The sequence below is a fragment of the Scyliorhinus torazame genome, chromosome 26 (genome assembly GCF_047496885.1).
Source record: "Scyliorhinus torazame isolate Kashiwa2021f chromosome 26, sScyTor2.1, whole genome shotgun sequence".
Lineage (NCBI taxonomy): Eukaryota > Metazoa > Chordata > Chondrichthyes > Carcharhiniformes > Scyliorhinidae > Scyliorhinus > Scyliorhinus torazame.
In genome coordinates, this window is record NC_092732.1 from 35,093,463 (window position 1) to 35,114,621 (window position 21,159).

Sequence of the window (21,159 nt, forward strand, 5' to 3'; positions counted from 1 at the left end):
CTGACCTTCATTCTGCATTAACACATTCTGCTACTAGTCTTTCAGACAGTGCTGACCTTCATTCTGTATTAACACATTCTGCTACTTGTCTTTCAGGCAGTGCTGACCTTCATTCTGCATTAACACATTCTGCTACTTGTCTTTCAGACAGTGCTGACCTTCATTCTGTATGAACACATTCTGCTACTTGTCTTTCAGACAGTGCTGACCTTCATTCTGTATTAACACATTCTGCTACTTGTCTTTCAGACAGTGCTGACCTTTATTCTGTATTAACACATTTTGCTACTTGTCTTTCAGACAGTGCTGACCTTCATTCTGTATTAACGCATTTTGCTACTTGTCTTTCAGGCAGTGCTGACCTTCATTCTGTATTAACACATTCTGCTACTTGTCTTTCAGACAGTGCTGACCTTCATTCTGTATGAACACATTCTGCTACTTGTCTTTCAGACAGTGCTGACCTTCATTCTGCATTAACACATTCTGCTACTTGTCTTTCAGACAGTGCTGACCTTCATTCTGCATTAACACATTCTGCTACTGGTCTTTCAGACAGTGCTGACCTTCATTCTGTATTAACACATTCTGCTACTTGTCTTTCAGACAGTGCTGACCTTCATTCTGCATTAACACATTCTGCTACTTGTCTTTCAGACAGTGCTGACCTTCATTCTGTATTAACACATTCTGCTACTTGTCTTTCAGACAGTGCTGACCTTCATTCTGTATTAACACATTCTGCTACTTGTCTTTCAGACGGTGCTGACCTTCATTCTGTATTAACACATTCTGCTACTTGTCTTTCAGGCAGTGCTGACCTTCATTCTGTATTAACACATTCTGCTACTTGTCTTTCAGACAGTGCTGACCTTCATTCTGTATGAACACATTCTGCTACTTGTCTTTCAGACAGTGCTGACCTTCATTCTGTATTAACACATTCTGCTACTTGTCTTTCAGACAGTGCTGACCTTCATTCTGTATTAGCACATTCTGCTACTTGTCTTTCAGTCAGTCCTGACCTTCATTCTGTATTAGCACATTCTGCTACTTGTCTTTCAGACAGTGCTGACCTTCATTCTGTATTAACACATTCTGCTACTTGTCTTTCAGACAGTGCTGACCTTCATTCTGTATGAACACATTCTGCTACTTGTCTTTCAGACAGTGCTGACCTTCATTCTGTATGAACACATTCTGCTACTTGTCTTTCAGACAGTGCTGACCTTCATTCTGCATTAACACATTCTGCTACCTGTCTTTCAGACAGTGCTGACCTTCATTCTGCATTAACACATTCTGCTACTTGTCTTTCAGGCAGTGCTGACCTTCATTCTGCATTAACACATTCTGCTACTAATCTTTCAGACAGTGCTGACCTTCATTCTGTATTAACACATTCTGCTACTAGTCTTTCAGACAGTGCTGTCCTTCATTCTGTATTAACACATTCTGCTACTTGTCTTTCAGACAGTGCTGACCTTCATTCTGCATTAACACATTCTGCTACTTGTCTTTCAGACAGTGCTGTCCTTCATTCTGCATTAACACATTCTGCTACTTGTCTTTCAGGCAGTGCTGACCTTCATTCTGCATTAACACATTCTGCTACTAGTCTTTCAGACAGTGCTGACCTTCATTCTGTATTAACACATTCTGCTACTTGTCTTTCAGGCAGTGCTGACCTTCATTCTGCATTAACACATTCTGCTACTTGTCTTTCAGACAGTGCTGACCTTCATTCTGTATGAACACATTCTGCTACTTGTCTTTCAGACAGTGCTGACCTTCATTCTGTATTAACACATTCTGCTACTTGTCTTTCAGACAGTGCTGACCTTTATTCTGTATTAACACATTTTGCTACTTGTCTTTCAGACAGTTCTGACCTTTATTCTGTATTAACACATTCTGCTACTTGTCTTTCAGACAGTTCTGACCTTCATTCTGTATTAACACATTCTGCTACTTGTCTTTCAGACAGTGCTGACCTTCATTCAGTATGAACACATTCTGCTACGTGTCTTTCAGGCAGTGCTGACCTTCATTCTGTATTAACACATTCTGCTACTTGTCTTTCAGACAGTGCTGACCTTCATTCTGTAAGAACACATTCTGCTACTTGTCTTTCAGACAGTGCTGACCTTCATTCTGTATTAACACATTCTGCTACTTGTCTTTCAGACAGTGCTGACCTTCATTCTGTATTAACACATTCTGCTACTTGTCTTTCAGACAGTGCTGACCTTCATTCTGTATTAACGCATTCTGCTACTTGTCTTTCAGGCAGTGCTGACCTTCATTCTGTATTAACACATTCTGCTACTTGTCTTTCAGACAGTGCTGACCTTCATTCTGTATGAACACATTCTGCTACTTGTCTTTCAGACAGTGCTGACCTTCATTCTGCATTAACACATTCTGCTACTTGTCTTTCAGACAGTGCTGACCTTCATTCTGCATTAACACATTCTGCTACTGGTCTTTCAGACAGTGCTGACCTTCATTCTGTATTAACACATTCTGCTACTTGTCTTTCAGACAGTGCTGACCTTCATTCTGCATTAACACATTCTGCTACTTGTCTTTCAGACAGTGCTGACCTTCATTCTGTATTAACACATTCTGCTACTTGTCTTTCAGACAGTGCTGACCTTCATTCTGTATTAACACATTCTGCTACTTGTCTTTCAGACGGTGCTGACCTTCATTCTGTATTAACACATTCTGCTACTTGTCTTTCAGGCAGTGCTGACCTTCATTCTGTATTAACACATTCTGCTACTTGTCTTTCAGACAGTGCTGACCTTCATTCTGTATGAACACATTCTGCTACTTGTCTTTCAGACAGTGCTGACCTTCATTCTGTATTAACACATTCTGCTACTTGTCTTTCAGACAGTGCTGACCTTCATTCTGTATTAGCACATTCTGCTACTTGTCTTTCAGTCAGTCCTGACCTTCATTCTGTATTAGCACATTCTGCTACTTGTCTTTCAGACAGTGCTGACCTTCATTCTGTATTAACACATTCTGCTACTTGTCTTTCAGACAGTGCTGACCTTCATTCTGTATGAACACATTCTGCTACTTGTCTTTCAGACAGTGCTGACCTTCATTCTGTATTAACACATTCTGCTACTTGTCTTTCAGGCAGTGCTGACCTTCATTCTGCATTAACACATTCTGCTACTTGTCTTTCAGGCAGTGCTGACCTTCATTCTGCATTAACACATTCTGCTACTAATCTTTCAGACAGTGCTGACCTTCATTCTGTATTAACACATTCTGCTACTAGTCTTTCAGACAGTGCTGTCCTTCATTCTGTATTAACACATTCTGCTACTTGTCTTTCAGACAGTGCTGACCTTCATTCTGCATTAACACATTCTGCTACTTGTCTTTCAGACAGTGCTGTCCTTCATTCTGCGTTAACACATTCTGCTACTTGTCTTTCAGGCAGTGCTGACCTTCATTCTGCATTAACACATTCTGCTACTAGTCTTTCAGACAGTGCTGACCTTCATTCTGTATTAACACATTCTGCTACTTGTCTTTCAGGCAGTGCTGACCTTCATTCTGCATTAACACATTCTGCTACTTGTCTTTCAGACAGTGCTGACCTTCATTCTGTATGAACACATTCTGCTACTTGTCTTTCAGACAGTGCTGACCTTCATTCTGTATTAACACATTCTGCTACTTGTCTTTCAGACAGTGCTGACCTTTATTCTGTATTAACACATTTTGCTACTTGTCTTTCAGACAGTTCTGACCTTTATTCTGTATTAACACATTCTGCTACTTGTCTTTCAGACAGTTCTGACCTTCATTCTGTATTAACACATTCTGCTACTTGTCTTTCAGACAGTGCTGACCTTCATTCAGTATGAACACATTCTGCTACGTGTCTTTCAGGCAGTGCTGACCTTCATTCTGTATTAACACATTCTGCTACTTGTCTTTCAGACAGTGCTGACCTTCATTCTGTATGAACACATTCTGCTACTTGTCTTTCAGACAGTGCTGACCTTCATTCTGTATTAACACATTCTGCTACTTGTCTTTCAGACAGTGCTGACCTTCATTCTGTATTAACACATTCTGCTACTTGTCTTTCAGACAGTGCTGACCTTCATTCTGTATTAACGCATTCTGCTACTTGTCTTTCAGGCAGTGCTGACCTTCATTCTGTATTAACACATTCTGCTACTTGTCTTTCAGACAGTGCTGACCTTCATTCTGTATGAACACATTCTGCTACTTGTCTTTCAGACAGTGCTGACCTTCATTCTGCATTAACACATTCTGCTACTTGTCTTTCAGACAGTGCTGACCTTCATTCTGCATTAACACATTCTGCTACTGGTCTTTCAGACAGTGCTGACCTTCATTCTGTATTAACACATTCTGCTACTTGTCTTTCAGACAGTGCTGACCTTCATTCTGCATTAACACATTCTGCTACTTGTCTTTCAGACAGTGCTGACCTTCATTCTGTATTAACACATTCTGCTACTTGTCTTTCAGACAGTGCTGACCTTCATTCTGTATTAACACATTCTGCTACTTGTCTTTCAGACGGTGCTGACCTTCATTCTGTATTAACACATTCTGCTACTTGTCTTTCAGGCAGTGCTGACCTTCATTCTGTATTAACACATTCTGCTACTTGTCTTTCAGACAGTGCTGACCTTCATTCTGTATGAACACATTCTGCTACTTGTCTTTCAGACAGTGCTGACCTTCATTCTGTATTAACACATTCTGCTACTTGTCTTTCAGACAGTGCTGACCTTCATTCTGTATTAGCACATTCTGCTACTTGTCTTTCAGTCAGTCCTGACCTTCATTCTGTATTAGCACATTCTGCTACTTGTCTTTCAGACAGTGCTGACCTTCATTCTGTATTAACACATTCTGCTACTTGTCTTTCAGACAGTGCTGACCTTCATTCTGTATGAACACATTCTGCTACTTGTCTTTCAGACAGTGCTGACCTTCATTCTGTATTAACACATTCTGCTACTTGTCTTTCAGACAGTGCTGACCTTCATTCTGTATTAACACATTCTGCTACTTGTCTTTCAGACAGTGCTGACCTTCATTCTGTATTAACGCATTCTGCTACTTGTCTTTCAGGCAGTGCTGACCTTCATTCTGTATTAACACATTCTGCTACTTGTCTTTCAGACAGCGCTGACCTTCATTCTGTATGAACACATTCTGCTACTTGTCTTTCAGACAGTGCTGACCTTCATTCTGCATTAACACATTCTGCTACTTGTCTTTCAGACAGTGCTGACCTTCATTCTGTATTAACACATTCTGCTACTTGTCTTTCAGACAGTGCTGACCTTCATTCTGCATTAACACATTCTGCTACTTGTCTTTCAGACAGTGCTGACCTTCATTCTGTATTAACACATTCTGCTACTTGTCTTTCAGACAGTGCTGACCTTCATTCTGTATTAACACATTCTTCTACTTGTCTTTCAGACAGTGCTGACCTTCATTCTGTATTAACACATTCTGCTACTTGTCTTTCAGGCAGTGCTGACCTTCATTCTGTATTAACACATTCTGCTACTTGTCTTTCAGACAGTGCTGACCTTCATTCTGTATGAACACATTCTGCTACTTGTCTTTCAGACAGTGCTGACCTTCATTCTGTATTAACACATTCTGCTACTTGTCTTTCAGACAGTGCTGACCTTCATTCTGTATTAGCACATTCTGCTACTTGTCTTTCAGTCAGTCCTGACCTTCATTCTGTATTAGCACATTCTGCTACTTGTCTTTCAGACAGTGCTGACCTTCATTCTGTATTAACACATTCTGCTATTGTCTTTCAGTCAGTGCTGACCTTCTGTTATAACCTGCCTGCTTACCATTGGCTGGGGACTAATGACAATCCCACAATCCTGTGGGAATAGGTGCTTCCCCAATGAGGGAGGGCGGAGAAACCATTAGTAAACTCCATGTATAAATAAAGCTGGCCAGTTTGGAACCAGCAGGAAGGAGTGTGCAGCAAGGGAAGTTGCTGCTGCTGTTATACATATATTTAATATATATATATATATATATGTTATTGTAAATAAATGTTATTACTTTGTATCCTTAAAACTAGTGCTGGATTCTTCGTGGCCCTCACAAAACCTTCATTCTGTATTAACACATTCTGCAACTTGTCTTTCAGGCAGTGCTGACCTTCATTCTGCATTAACACATTCTGCTACTTGTCTTTCAGACAGTGCTGACCTTCATTCTGTATTAACACATTCTGCTACTTGTCTTTCAGACAGTGCTGACCTTCATTCTGCATTAACACATTCTGCTACTTGTCTTTCAGACAGTGCTGACCTTCATTCTGTATTAACACATTCTGCTACTTGTCTTTCAGACAGTGCTGACCTTCATTCTGTATTAACACATTCTGCTACTTGTCTTTCAGACAGTGCTGACCTTCATTCTGTATTAACACATTCTGCTACTTGTCTTTCAGGCAGTGCTGACCTTCATTCTGTATTAACACATTCTGCTACTTGTCTTTCAGACAGTGCTGACCTTCATTCTGTATGAACACATTCTGCTACTTGTCTTTCAGACAGTGCTGACCTTCATTCTGTATTAACACATTCTGCTACTTGTCTTTCAGACAGTGCTGACCTTCATTCTGTATTAGCACATTCTGCTACTTGTCTTTCAGTCAGTCCTGACCTTCATTCTGTATTAGCACATTCTGCTACTTGTCTTTCAGACAGTGCTGACCTTCATTCTGTATTAACACATTCTGCTATTGTCTTTCAGTCAGTGCTGACCTTCTGTTATAACCTGCCTGCTTACCATTGGCTGGGGACTAATGACAATCCCACAATCCTGTGGGAATAGGTGCTTCCCCAATGAGGGAGGGCGGAGAAACCATTAGTAAACTCCATGTATAAATAAAGCTGGCCAGTTTGGAACCAGCAGGAAGGAGTGTGCAGCAAGCAAAGTTGCTGCTGCTGTTATATATATATGTTATTGTAAATAAATGTTATTACTTTGTATCCTTAAAACTCGTGCTGGATTCTTCGTGGCCCTTACAAAACTGGCGACTAGGGTTAAAGTGAATAGCTGTCTGCACCTCTGAAGCCACTGTTGCTCGTTTTAGCCTTAGTTTACTTATTCTTATTCTGTCACCTTTGCTCATGAGTCGCCAGGTATCTTTCTGATACCGCCACGTGGTTCAAGTCCAAGTAATGATTAATAATGCAACACACCGCTTAGTTATAGTTAAATCAACGCTCATTTATTATATACAGCAATTAATACTTATACAATAATTCTACTTCTAGACTACTACCTACCACTAAAGGCCAATACTTAACTTTGGAAATGGCCCACCAGGTCAGGGAAACGAATGGTCTTTCGAATTGGTTCTGAGCCTGCGGGATTCAAAAGCTGGTACACGTCGACTGTCAGGAGCGCCTATCGGGTAGCGATCGCTGGCGTAACACTTACAGTTTCTTGTAGAAGGGTCTCGAAGGTTGCGAGCAGGAAGTGAAGGGTCGAGTTGACTTGGCCCCTATTCTTATAGTCCCCAGGGGCTTCCCGCCTCTCGGGGCGGACCTCGTACCTGGTTCCAAGTGATTGGACTTGGTCCCAATCACTTGGTTCGATATGCTCCAATACTGGTGATGAACTTGTGAATTTAGTGGGGCAACATTTTAACCCAACCCCGTCCACGATCGTCCAGCGTTCCCGGTTTAGTACCGCTGAGAGGACCCCAGGAGAATCCCTTGCCGACTTTCTATCCAGGCTACGCAGGATTGCGGAGTACTGTGACTATGGTGAGACCTTGTCAGAAATGTTACACGGCCGTTTGGTTTGCAGTATTAACAATGCGGCCACCCAGAGAAAGTTATTAGCTGAGCCAACATTGACTTTTCAACAGGCCATTCAAATAGTATTGTCCCGAGAGAGCGCAGAACGAGGAGTGCAGGAGCTACAGGGAATGGAAGTGCATGCCTTGGGGCGCAACCCCTTCCATCCAGAAACGTCCCCCCGCACTCCTGCGGTACCTGGGGCGAGGTGACGTCCGGACCGACGCCAGTGGCCGTCGGACATTCCTCCCCGAAGGGAGCCTTCTCCAGAACCAATGGATGAGGAGCCATGTCCGTGTCAGACTTGTAGGCGCCGACCCCGTCGCGGACGCCGGTCCTGGGGGCGTCGTTCCGACCGAAACTGGGACCAGCCCAGGGGCCGTACCTTCCATGTGGATGAACCTGCGGCAACTACTCCTGAGGACGTGGAGACGGAGGACGACTGCCTGCAGCTGCATTGTGTGGCAGCTCCCCGTGTGGCCCCCATTAAGGTGACAGTACGGATCAATGGTCACCCGCTTGAGATGGAGTTGGACACTGGCGCAGCGGTCTCTGTGATCGCCCAGAGGACATTCGACCGCACCAAGCAGGGTATACAGACCCTTACATTAACCGACTCACAGGCCAGGTTGGCCACCTACACGGGGGAACCACTGGACATTGCAGGAACTACAACGGCCCCTGTTGTTTATGGACGCCAGGAGGGGCGTTTCCCACTTATCGTGGTGCGCGGCCATGGGCCCAGCCTGTTTGGTCGGGACTGGTTGCGCCATTTGCGGTTGCAATGGCAGCACATCCTCCAAACAGTTTCTGGAGGGTTGACTGAGGTGCTAGGACGATACCCAGATGTATTCCAGCCCGGTTTGGGGAAAATAAAAGGGGCCGTAGCACGTATCCATGTCGGACCAGGAGCCACGCCGCGCTATTTCCGGGCGCGCCCGGTGCCTTATGCCTTGCTCGAGAAGGTAGAAGGGGAGCTTACCCATTTGGAGAGTTTGGGTATTATCAGGTCTGTCCGTTCCGCTGACTGGGCAGCACCAATTGTACCTGTAATGAAGCCAGATGCCACAGTTCGCTTGTGTGGCGACTATAAACTTACAGTGAATACGGCTTCCCGACTCGACCGATATCCAATGCCTCGCATAGAGGATCTCTACGCGAAGCTTGCAGGCGGACTCTCATTCACAAAATTAGATATGAGTCACGCCTACCTACAGTTGGAGCTGGACCCTGCCTCCCGACCATATGTAACGATTAATACACACCGGGGCCTGTATGTATATACACGGTTGCCCTTTGGAGTATCCTCTGCCTGTGCTATTTTTCAACGGGTTATGGATGGCATTTTGAGAGGATTACTGCGTGTCGCTGTCTACTTAGATGACGTTTTGATCACAGGGACGTCGGAGCAGGAACATTTGGAAAATCTGGAGGCTGTCCTTAGCCGCTTTTCGGAGGCTGGAGTCCGTTTACGTCACACAAAGTGCGTATTTCAGGCGAAGGAAGTAGTCTACCTGGGTTATCGGGTGGACCGCGAATGTCTGCACCCCGTCGCAGAGAAGGTGCGCGCGATTCAACAGGCCCCTGCCCCGACTGACACTTCGCATCTTCGTTCTTTTCTCGGTCTCGTAAACTATTACGGGAAGTTCCTCCCCAATCTGGCAACTACGCTGGCCCCGTTGCACCTTCTGCAAAAGAAAAATCACACCTGGGTTTGGGGTCAGCCGCAAGAAACCGCTTTCCGGCAGGTAAAGCAACAATTGTCGTTGTCTGGGTTACTAACCCACTATGATCCTGGAAAACCTTTGCTCGTCACATGTGATGCATCCCCGTATGGTATTGGGGCCGTCCTGTCCCACAAGATGGAGAACGAGGCTGAGCGGTCGATAGCTTTCGCCTCCCGCACATTGACTGCAGCGGAGAAAAAGTACGCGCAGATCGAGAAGGAGGGCCTGGCAGTAGTTTTTGCGGTAAAACGCTTCCACCAGTACGCGTATGGCCGCCATTTCACTATCGTGACTGATCATAAGCCTCTGCTGGGACTTTTCAGAGAGGATAAGCCAATATCGTCCATTGCTTCTGCACGGATCCAGCGCTGGGCTTTGTTGCTTGCTGCATACGAGTATTCTCTGGAGCACAAACCAGGAACGCAGATAGCGAATGCCGACGCAGTGAGCCGATTGCCTTTATCGACCGACCCCATGTCGACCCCCACGACCGGTGAGATGGTTGCAACCCTAAATTTTATGGACACCTTGCCTGTCACGGCATCACAGATCCGTGAGTGGACCCAGACGGAGCCAGTCCTGTCAAAGGTTCGGCACATAGTCCTGTATGGTGGGCATCATAGACAGCTCCCAGGCGAGTTGCGGGCATTTTCCTCCAAGCTGTCAGAATTCAGCGTGGAAGACGGCATCCTCTTGTGGGGGACGCGTGTGATTGTCCCGGAAAAAGGCCAGGGGCTGGTACTATCAGACTTGCACAATGGGCACCCAGGCGTGACCAAAATGAAAATGTTGGCCCGGAGTTATGTCTGGTGGCCAGGCCTCGACACCGACATTGAGAAGGTGGCCCAAAACTGCTCCATTTGCCAGGAGCATCAGAAGCTTCCGCCGGCCGCGCCCCTACATCACTGGGAATGGCCAGGGCGGCCTTGGGCACGCTTGCATGCAGATTTCGCAGGCCTTTTTCAAGGATCCATGTTCCTTCTACTAATTGACGCCCAGTCCAAATGGCTAGAGGTGCATAAGATGCAGGGGCCAACGTCCTGCGCAACAATTGAAAAGATGCGTTTATCGTTTAGTACGCCTGGCCTCCCCGAGGTGCTGGTCACAGATAACGGCACTCCATTCACGAGTGAGGAGTTTGCGAGGTTCACGAAGATGAACGGCATCCGCCATATCCGCACTGCCCCTTACCACCCGACTTCAAATGGGTTGGCAGAGCGCGCAGTGCAGACATTCAAACTAGGCCTAAAGAAGCAGTCTTCCGGATCAATGGACACGAGACTGGCTCGCTTTTTGTTTACATACAGGACCACCCCCCATGCGGTGACTGGGGTAGCTCTCGCAGAACTCCTAATGGGCCGGAGACTTCGCACCCGCCTTAGTATGGTTTTCCCGGACATTGGCGCAAAAGTACGCCGCACACAAGAACGGCAGGGATAGGGATTTTCTCGGCATCGGCCGATTCGGCAGTTTGCGCCCGGTGACCCAGTGTTCGTTCGAAATTTTGCTGGTGGTGCCCAGTGGGTTCCTGGTGTAATCTTTCGCCAAACGGGCCCTATATCTTACCAGGTGCAAGCCCAGGGTCGTCTCCAGCGCAAACATGTAGACCACGTTCGGTCCAGAAGACTATCCCTTCCAGGACTATCCCCCGGAGCTCATTTCTACAGCCGCAGAGACCAGAGACAAGGGAAGGTACTCCTCACAATCTTCTACTGGTGCCTCACTCAAAGCCTGCGCAGGTCGTTACAGAACCGCACGGAGTTAGAGACGCCGAGATGACAGAGGCAGCAGACTCTGACTCCAAGATGGAGACACAGGACGCATCAGAGGGGGAATCCTCGGGCCCATGGGCCGTGGATGTACAACCGTTACGACGTTCATCACGGAAGCGCCGGTCTCCGGGTCGTTACACGCCGCCTGATCCAGCGCCACGTGCAAATGGTGTCCGGCCTGCGGCAAAACGAGTCCGACGCCCTCCTTCGCCAGGGTCTTCGGTGGATTCCTTGGACTTTGGGGGGGGAGGGATGTTATAACCTGCCTGCTTACCATTGGCTGGGGACGAATGACAATCCCACAATCCTGTGGGAGTATGAGCTTCCCCAATGAGGGGGGCGGAGAAACCATTAGTAAACGCCAAGTATAAATAAAGCTGGCCAGTTTGGAACCAGCAGGAAGGAGTGTGCAGCAAGGGAAGTTGCTGCTGCTGTTATACATATATTTAATATATATATATATATATATATGTTATTGTAAATAAATGTTATTACTTTGTATCCTTAAAACTAGTGCTTGATTCTTCGTGGCCTTCACAAAACCTTCATTCTGTATTAACACATTCTGCTACTTGTTTTTCAGACAGTGCTGACCTTCATTCTGTATTAACACATTCTGCTACTTGTCTTTCAGACAGTGCTGACCTTCATTCTGTATTAACAAATTCTGCTACTTGCTTATTCTATTTCTTGCAGGATGCTGGGATGCTACGATGCTCTACAGAAAAAATACGTGAGTCATTTTACTTGTCGTTGATTATGGCTTCCAGAACTTAGCAACAAAAGGCAGGTTACAGAGATAGGGAGGGGGTGCAGTGGCTGGAGGTGGTTACAGAGATAGGGAGGGGGTGTAGTGGCTGGAGGAGGTTACAGAGATAGGGAGGGGGTGTAGGGGCTGGAGGAGGTTACAGAGATAGGGAGGGGTTGTAAGGGCTGGAGGAGGTTACAGAGATAGGGAGGGGGTGTAGGGGCTGGAGGAGGTTACAGAGATAGGGAGGGGGTGTAGGGGCTGGAGGAGGTTACAGAGATAGGGAGGGAGTGTAGGAGCTGGAGGAGGTTACAGAGATAGGGAGGGGGTGTAGGGGCTGGAGGAGGTTACAGAGATAGGGAGGTGGTGTAGGGGCTGGAGGAGGTTACAGAGATAGGGAGGGGGTGTAGGGGCTGGAGGATGTTACAGAGATAGGGAGGGGGTGTAGGGGCTGGAGGAGGTTGCAGAGATAGGGAGGGGGTATAGGGGCTGGAGGAGGTTGCAGAGATAGAGAGGGTGGTGGTGGCGGGGGTGGGGGTGGTGCTGGGGGGGCGGGGGGCTGGGTTGGGTGCTCTCTCAGAATGCCGGTGCAGACTCAATGGGCCGAATGGACTCTTCCTGCCCTGTCGAGAATCTGTGGCCAGCAGCCGCCGCCTTTTTCACTCAGAACTCTCTTGTGCTTTCCCCTCAACAGCTGCGGATGCTGATTTTAGCGGTGAGTGCCTCCTGAGCGTTAACGTCAATGTCCAAACACTGATTCCGCGCTCAGATCAGTGATTGCTGGATTGCTGATGGTCTGATTTTATTTTCCCGTTTGCTCCGACCTGCAGATCTACACGAATCAGGAGGATCCTCAGGTACGTTCTGACCGGTACGCTGCGACGGATTCCCGGTGGGGGTGGGGGGGGTGGCCGCTGATATTCCCGACATCGCAATCGGCAACAGGGAGAACGGGGAATTCGACGATAAACCTGTCAGGTCTGGCAGCGTCCGTACAAGAGGTTTCGAGCCCGTTTTGTCTGGGATCGCCCCCGCCTTTCTTAAAAATGATGGTGTACATTTATCATCCTGATGCCAAAATCCCTCTCTCTCTCTCTCTCTCCCCTCCCCCTCCCCCTTCTGCCCCCTCCTCCCCCTGCCACCCCTGCCTTCCTCCCGCCTCCTCCTCCCCTGGGGGTAAGGATGGCATCAAAGTAAAAATTAATTGAAATCTCAGTCTGAGACAATGGGAGCCAACTGCCTTATTTGACCAACTGCACGCCGACCCCGTCCTCCCCAGTTGATGTATTTTTAACGTATAGACACTCGGAACTGGCGAATCCCGCTGGGGTGGCGAAGGCAGAGTAAAGCAGAACTCTGACCTGCGCAAGCTCACCGTCAACGTCTTCACCCATTCTTCCTTTTCAGACAATCACCGAGTGTTACCAGTTTAAGTTCAAGTACATGGGGAACGGACCAACGATGGACTTTGCGAGGTAGGGGAGGAAGATGGCCTTTTACAACCTCCTCCAGCCCCTGCACCGTTCCTTACCCCCCCCCCCCCCCCCAATCGCCCCTCCGAAATACCGTGTGGTTTGCCCGTCTGTGTGTGTGCCGGTGGTGAGATGTCCGGGGGGGGGGGCGTCGCCGGCTTGTCCCATCACTAATTGCCCCCCTGAACCGTGTCTCGATCGGCCATTACAGAGGGTCTTGGAGTCACCTGTAGGCCAGGCCGGGGTAAGGATGGCAGATTTCCTACCCTGAAGGGTACATTAGTGGGGGGGGGGGGGATTTTAATTGCAGAGTTTCTTTTGAGTTCAAGTGGTGGGATTCGAACGTGGGTCCCTGGGGCCATCACCGGGGTCTCCGGATTGCTGGTCCTGGGGCAATGCCACACTCAGCCCCCACCCATGGAGTCCTGAGTGGCTGCGGCAATTTGCACGCACGGTGTAGCCCGGGGTGATGGACGACGGCGAGGGTGCAATAGCTTGTCCGAGGCTGGTCTCCACAGACCGGATTTCCCTCCGCCCCCCCGTCCCCGCCCCCTCCATCTCCGCATCCTTACCTGGTCCGGCCTACCTGTGACACCAGCCCCACAGCAATGGGGTTGACTTTTATATGTGAGAAAGGGATGGGGAGAGAGAGGGATGGAGAGAGAGAGGCAGATGGGGAGCGTGAAAGACATGGAGAGAGAGAGACAGACAGACACACCGAGAGAGAATGGGAGAGAGAAAGAAATGGAGCGAGAGATGCAGAGAGAGAGAGACAGAAAGAGAAAGAGAAAGATAGACGGAGAGAGATGCAAGGACAGAGACAAAGGGACAGAGAGAGACGCAGAGCGACAGAGAAAAAGAGACACAGAAAGAGACAGAGAGAGGGGGCGAGAGAAAGAAATGGAGAGACCGAGAGAGAGAGAGAGCGAGAGAGAGAGATAGAGAGAGAGACAGAGAGAGAGACAGAGAGCGAGAGAGAAACAGAGAGAGAGAGAGCGAGAGAGAGAGCGAGAGAGAGAGACAGAGAGAGAGACAGAGAGAGACAGAGCGAGAGAGATAGAGCGAGAGAGATAGAGCGAGACAGAGAGAGAGAGACAGAGAGAGAGACACAGAGAGAGAGACAGAGAGAGAGAGAGAGAGACAGAGAGAGATAAAGAGGGATAAAGAGACAGACAGAGAGAGACGGAGAGAGAGAGAGAGAGACAGAGAGAGAGACAGAGGGAGAGACAGAGAGAGATACAGAGAGAGCGAGAGACAGAGGGAGAGACAGAGAGAGCGAGAGAGATAAAGAGAGATAGAGATCGACAGAGAGAGAGAGAGAGACAGAGAGAGAGACAGCGAGAGAGAGAGAGAGACGGAGAGAGAGAGAGAGAGAGAGACAGAGCGAGAGAGACAGCGAGAGAGACAGGGAGAGAGAGAGAGTGATGCACGATCAATTGCACAAAGACTAAAGTTGGGTACAACTGGGGCTTTATTACAGCGTGGCCTCCTGCTGCAGCTGGCGAAATGGCAGGGCACTGGAGGTCATGCATATTTATACAGTTCTCCCTGGGCGGAGCCAGCCGGCAGGAACTACCGGCGAACCTGTAGTGCAGGTCCTACCTTACATCTCCACAGAGAGATAAAGAGAGACAGAGAGAGAGCGAGAGAGAGACAGAGAGAGCGAGAGACAGAGAGAGAGACAGAGAGAGCGAGAGACAGAGACAGAGAGAGAGACAGAGAGAGCGAGAGACAGAGACAGTGAGAGAGACAGAGAGAGCGAGAGACAGAGCGAGAGAGATAAAGAGAGATAGAGATCGACAGAGACAGAGAGAGAGACAGAGAGAGAGAGAGACACAGAGAGAGAGAGAGACAGAGAGAGAGAGAGAGACAGAGAGAGAGAGACAGACAGAGAGAGACAGAGAGAGAGATGGAGAGGATCAGGGAGGGATTCCAGAGCTCAGGCCCCCCCCCCCCGCCCAGGCAGCTGAAGGCACGGCCGCCAATGGCGGAGCGATGGGAATGGGGGGAGACGCGAGAGACCGGAATTATGGGCAGCAAATGCCCACATTCCTTTTTCTTTAATTTAGAGTACCCAATTCATTTTTTCCAATGAAGGGGCAATTCAGCGCGGCCAATCCACCTACCCTGCACATCTTTGGGTTGTGGGGGAGAAACTCGCGCAGACACGGGGAGAAGGTGCAAACTCTCCCCGGACAGGGCCGGGATCGAACCTGGGACCTCGGCGCCGTGAGGCAGCTGTGCAAACGAGTGCGCCACGAAATGCCCACATTCCTGCTGTTAACCAGGGAGGTTGATGATGTCACCCCACCCGCATTTGGCACGGTTCCTTCGCCCCCCCCCCCCTTGCCGGTTCAGCTTGTCGCAAGCTCCCCCCCCTTGGGGTACTCACCGTCATGTTTCCGTAGCAACAACAGGAACATCAGCTCCACTGTGAGCTGCTCAGACACGAGGAAGGCCAGCATCCAGCTCATTCGCAAGCTCTACGTACTGATGCAGAGCCTTGGGCCCCTTCCCAACGACATCTGCCTGAAGATGAAGCTCTCGTACTACGACGAAGGTAATTTCCCTCGGCGCAGGCATCGGGTGAAGCGCACAGAGTGTAGTGTTACACAGTAGAGAAGATGTGTGGAGAGATCGGGTCAGTTCATAAGAGGGTCGTTTAGGAGTCTGGTGACAGCGGGGAAGAAGCTGTTTTTGAGTCTGTTCGTGCGTGTTCTCAGACTTCTGTATCTCCTGCCCGATGGAAGAAGTTGGAAGAGTGAGTAAGCCGGGTGGGAGGGGGTCTTTGATTATGCTGCCCGCTTTCCCCAGGCAGCGGGAGGTGTAGATGGAGTCAATGGGTGGGAGGCAGGTTTGTGTGATGGACTGGGCGGTGTTCACGACTCTCTGAAGTTTCTTGCGGTCCTGGGCCGAGCAGTTGCCACACCAGGCTGTGATGCAGCCCGATAGGATGCTTTCTATGGTGCATCTGTAAAAGTTGGTAAGGGTTAATGTGGACATGCCGAATTTCCTTAGATCCCCGAGGAAGTATAGGCAGCGAGGTAGCATAGTGGTTAGCACTGTTGCTTCACAGCTCCAGGGTCCCAGGTTCGATTCCGGCTTGGGTCACTGTCTGTGCGGAGTCTGCACGTCCTCCCCGTGTCTGCGTGGGTTTCCTCCGGGTGCTCCGGTTTCCTCCCACAGTCCAAAGATGTGCGGGTTAGGTAGACTGGCCGCGCTGAATTGTCCTTAGTGTCCAAAAAATGATAAGTGGGGGTTACTGGGTTACGGAGATAGGGTAGATACGTGGGCTTCAGTAGGGTGCTCTTTGTAAGGGCCAGTGCAGACCCAATGGGCCGAATGGCCTCCTTCTGCACTGTAAATTCTATGTTGTGCTTTCTTGGTGGTCGCGCTGACGTGGGCGGACCAGGACAGATTGTTGGTGCTGTGCAGACCGAGGAATTTGAAGCTGCTAACCATCTCCACCTCGGCCCCATTGATGCAGACGGGTGTGTACGACACTTTGCTTCCTGAAGTCAATGACCAGCTCTTTAGTTTTGCTGGCATTGAGGGAGAGATTGTTGTCGCTACACCACTCCACTAGGTTCTCTATCTCCCTCCTGTATTCTGACTCGTCATTGTTCGAGATCCGACTTAAGCAAGGAGTCAGGAGGGCTAGAAGGGGTCACGAAAAGTCATTGGCAAATAGGGTTAAGGAAAATCCCAAGGCTTTTTACACGTACATCAAAAGCAAGAGGGTAGCCAGGGAAAGGGTTGGCCCACTGAAGGATAGGCAAGGGAATCTATGTGTGGAGCCAGAGGAAATGGGTGAGGTACTAAATGAATACTTTGCATCAGTATTCACCAAAGAGAAGGAATTGATAGATGTTGAGTCTGGAGAAGGGTGTGTAAATAGCCTGGGTCACATTGTGATCCAAAAAGACGAGGTGTTGGGCGTCTTGAAAAATATTAAGGTAGATAAGGCCCCAGGGCCTGATGGGAACTACCCCAGAATACTGAAGGAGGCTAGAGAGGAAATTGAAATGAAATGAAAATCGCTTATTGTCACAAGTAGGCTTCCAATGAAGTTACTGTGAAAAGCCCCTAGTCGCCACATTCCGGCGCCTGTTCGGGGAGGCTGGTACGGAAATTGCTGAGGCCTTGACAGAAATCTTTGGATCCTCGCTGTCTTCAGGTGATGTCCCGGAGGACTGGAGAATAGACAATGTTGTTCCTCTGTTTAAGAAGGGTAGCAAGGATAATCCAGGGAACGACAGGCCGGTGAGCCTTACGTCAGTGGTAGGGAAATTACTGGAGAGAATTCTTCGAGACAGGATCTACTCCATTTGGAAGCAAATGGATGTATTAGTGAGAGACAGCATGGTTTTGTGAAGGGGTGGTCGTGTCTCACTAACTTGATAGAGTTTTTCGAAGAGGTCACAAAGATGATTGATGCAGGTAGGGCAGTGGATGTTGTCTATATGGACTTCAGTAAGGCCTTTGACAAGGTCCCTCATGGTAAACTAGTACAAAAGGTGAAGTCACACAGGATCAGGGGTGAGCGGGCAAGGTGGATACAGAACTGGCTAGGTCATAGAAGGCAGAGAGTAGCAATGGAAGGATGCTTTTCTAATTGGACGGCTGTGACCAGTGGTGTTCCACAGGAATCAGTGCTGGGACCTTTGCTGTTTGTAGTATATATAAATGATTTGGGGGAAAATGTAACTGGTCTGATTAGTAAGTTTGCAGACGACACAAAGGTTGGTGGAATTGCGGATAGCGATGAGGACTGTCAGAGGATACAGCAGGATTTAGATTGTTTGGAGACTTGGGCGGAGAGATGGCAGATGGAGTTTAATCCGGACAAATGTGAGGTGATGCATTTTGGAAGGTCCATGAAGGTAGGGAATATACAGTGAATGGTAGAACCCTCAAGAATATTGACAGTCAGAGAGATCTAGGTGTACAGGTCCATAGGTCACTGAAAGGGGCAACACAGGTGGAGAAGGTAGTCAAGCAGGCATACGGCATGCTTGCCTTCATTGGCCGGGGCATTGAGTATAAGAATTGGCAAGTCATGTTGCAGCTGTATAGAACCTTAGTTAGGCCACACTTGGAGTATATTGTTCAATTCTGGTCGCCACACTACCAGAAGGATGTGGAGGCTTTAGAGAGGGTGCAGAAGAGATTTACCAGAATGTTGCCTGGTATGGAGGGCATTAGCTATGAGGAGCGGTTGAATAAACTCGGGTTGTTCTCACTGGAACGACGGAGGTTGAGGGGAGACCTGATAGAGGTCTACAAAATTATGAGGGGCATAGACAGAGTGGATAGTCAGAGGCTTTTCCCCAGGGTAGAGGGGTCAATTACTAGGGGGCATAGGTTTAAGGTGCGAGGGGCAGTGTTTAGAGGAGATGTACGAGGCAAGTTTTTTACGCAGAGGGTAGTGGGTGCCTGGAACTCACTGCCGGAGAAGGTGGTGGAAGCAGGGACGATAGTGACGTTTAAGGGGCATCTTGACAAATACATGAATAGGATGGGAATAGAGGGACACGGACCCAGGAAGTGTAGAAGATTGTAGTTTAATCGGGCAGCATGGTCGGCACGGGCTTGGAGGGCCGAAGGGCCTGTTCCTGTGCTGTACATTTCTTTGTTCTTTGTTTGTTCTTTGACCCACCGCTGGCGTATCGTCAGCAAACTTGTAGATGGGGTAAATGAGGAGAAAGTGTCGCCCCCCGACAAGAGGGTCGGTAATCAGAGGAGTGGGGGGGGACACAGATTGAAGAGAATCGAGGAAGGGGGGGGGGGTGTGATTTGGTTTAAGGTAACCCGTTGTGCTCTGTGCCCAGTCACTCCCCCGGACTACCAGCCTCCCGGCTTCAAAGAGGGCACCTTGGAGAATATGATGTTTGAAGGGGAGCCGGTTTTTCTGAGCGTGGGCGAGGTGGCCACTCCCTTCCACGTCCTGAAGGTGAAAGTCACAACGGATAGCGACCGTATGCAGCGACTGGACAAAGGGGAGCGGAGAGAGGGCCGAGAGAGCCCGCAAGCCCCGGCGGAGGACCCAGCTGACACCGAGCAGGTGGAGATTAACGTAAGACCCGTTCGGCTACCGTTTAACCGTCTGCTCCCGGGTCGAGGTCCACGTGATGGCCGTACCCAGCACGTGTGCGACACCCCCCCCCCCCCCCCCCCCCCCCCATCCCAGGTTCTCTCAGCTCCCTGGCCAATGGCGTAGCTCCCGTCCAGCGTACACTGCAGCTGGTCCCGAGCTCCGCTGTCCCCCCATGTCCGAACTCCCCCTGAGTCGCTTCCACCCACCATTTCCCCCCGACCTCCCTATCGCCGTAACGTCCTCCAGCCCCTAACCCCCTCCCTGTCTCTGTAACCTCCTCCAGCCCCTGCACCCCCTCCCTATCTCTGTAACCTCCTCCAGCCCCTACACCCCCTCCCTATCTCTGTAACCTCCTCCAGTCCCTGCACCCCCTCCCTATCACTGTAACCTCCTCCAGCCCCTACACCCCCTCCCTATCTGTGTAGCCTCCTCCAGCCCCTACACCCCCTCCCTATCTCTGTAACCTCCTCCAGCCCCTACACCCCCTCCCTATCTCTGTAACCTCCTCCAGCCCCTACACCCCCTCCCTATCTCTGTAACCTCCTCCAGCCCCTACACCCCCTCCCTATCTCTGTAACCTCCTCCAGCCCCTACACCCCCCTCCCTATCTCTATAACCTCCTGTAGCCCCTACACCCCCTCCCTAACTCTGTAACCTCCTCCAGCACCTACACCCCCTCCCTATCTCTGTAACCTCCTCCAGCCCCTACACCCCCTCCCTATCTCTGTAACCTCCTACAGCCCCCTACACCCCCTCCCTAGCTCTGTAACCTCCTCCAGCCCCTACACCCCCTCCCTATCTCTGTAACCTCCTCCAGCCCCTACACCCCCCTCCCTATCTCTGTAACCTCCTCCAGCCCCTACACCCCCTCCCTATCTCTGTAACATCCTACACCCCCTCCCTATCTCAGTAACCTCCTCCAGCCCCTACACCCCCTCCCTATCTCTGTAACCTCCTCCAGCCCCTACACCCCCTCCCTATCTCTGTAACCTCCTCCAGCCCCTACACCCCCTCCCTATCTCTGTAACCTCCTCCAGTCCCTACACCCCCTCCCTATCTCTGTAACCTCCTCCAGCCCCTACAACCCTTCGAGATCTCTGCGTTCCTCCAATTCTGGCATGTTGAGCATCCCCCCCCCCCCCCCCTGATTCCCATCGCTCCGCCGTAGGGGGGAGGGGGTGGGAAGTGCTCTTGAATTCCCTTCCTAAAACTCTCCCCCTCTCTCTCTCTCTCCTTTAAACCTGCTTCCTAAGACTGAGCTCTCCGATCAAACCTTTGCTCATCCACCCTGAAGCAATTCTCCTGCTGTGCGAAGCTCTGGGTAAACCACACCTGGAGTAACTGTGCGCAGTTTTGGGGACATTGACCTTGGTGGAAGGGGGTAGACTAGATTCATCGGACTGATACGTGGACCCTGTAACCATCCCAGTTGAGGTTATAGCTGACGGGAAGATCCCAGAATGGAACCGCCTGGT

At 49.4% G+C, this 21,159-nt stretch overlaps 2 protein-coding genes across 3 annotated transcripts in view; one reads left to right on the forward strand and one right to left on the reverse strand.

The window, feature by feature from the left end:
- The window catches only part of LOC140402969 (semaphorin-6D-like), a 1,151,034-nt gene that overhangs the window by 333,780 nt on the left and 796,095 nt on the right, over positions 1 to 21,159 (reverse strand). The window lies entirely within an intron of this gene.
- The window catches only part of hormad1 (HORMA domain containing 1), a 65,756-nt gene that overhangs the window by 37,493 nt on the left and 7,104 nt on the right, over positions 1 to 21,159 (forward strand). The window contains exons 5-10 of the mRNA XM_072490503.1: positions 12,064 to 12,100; positions 12,810 to 12,830; positions 12,946 to 12,972; positions 13,523 to 13,590; positions 15,996 to 16,147; positions 19,419 to 19,663. Coding sequence (XP_072346604.1) covers positions 12,064 to 12,100; positions 12,810 to 12,830; positions 12,946 to 12,972; positions 13,523 to 13,590; positions 15,996 to 16,147; positions 19,419 to 19,663 — 550 coding nt within the window. The remainder of the gene's footprint in view (positions 1 to 12,063; positions 12,101 to 12,809; positions 12,831 to 12,945; positions 12,973 to 13,522; positions 13,591 to 15,995; positions 16,148 to 19,418; positions 19,664 to 21,159) is intronic.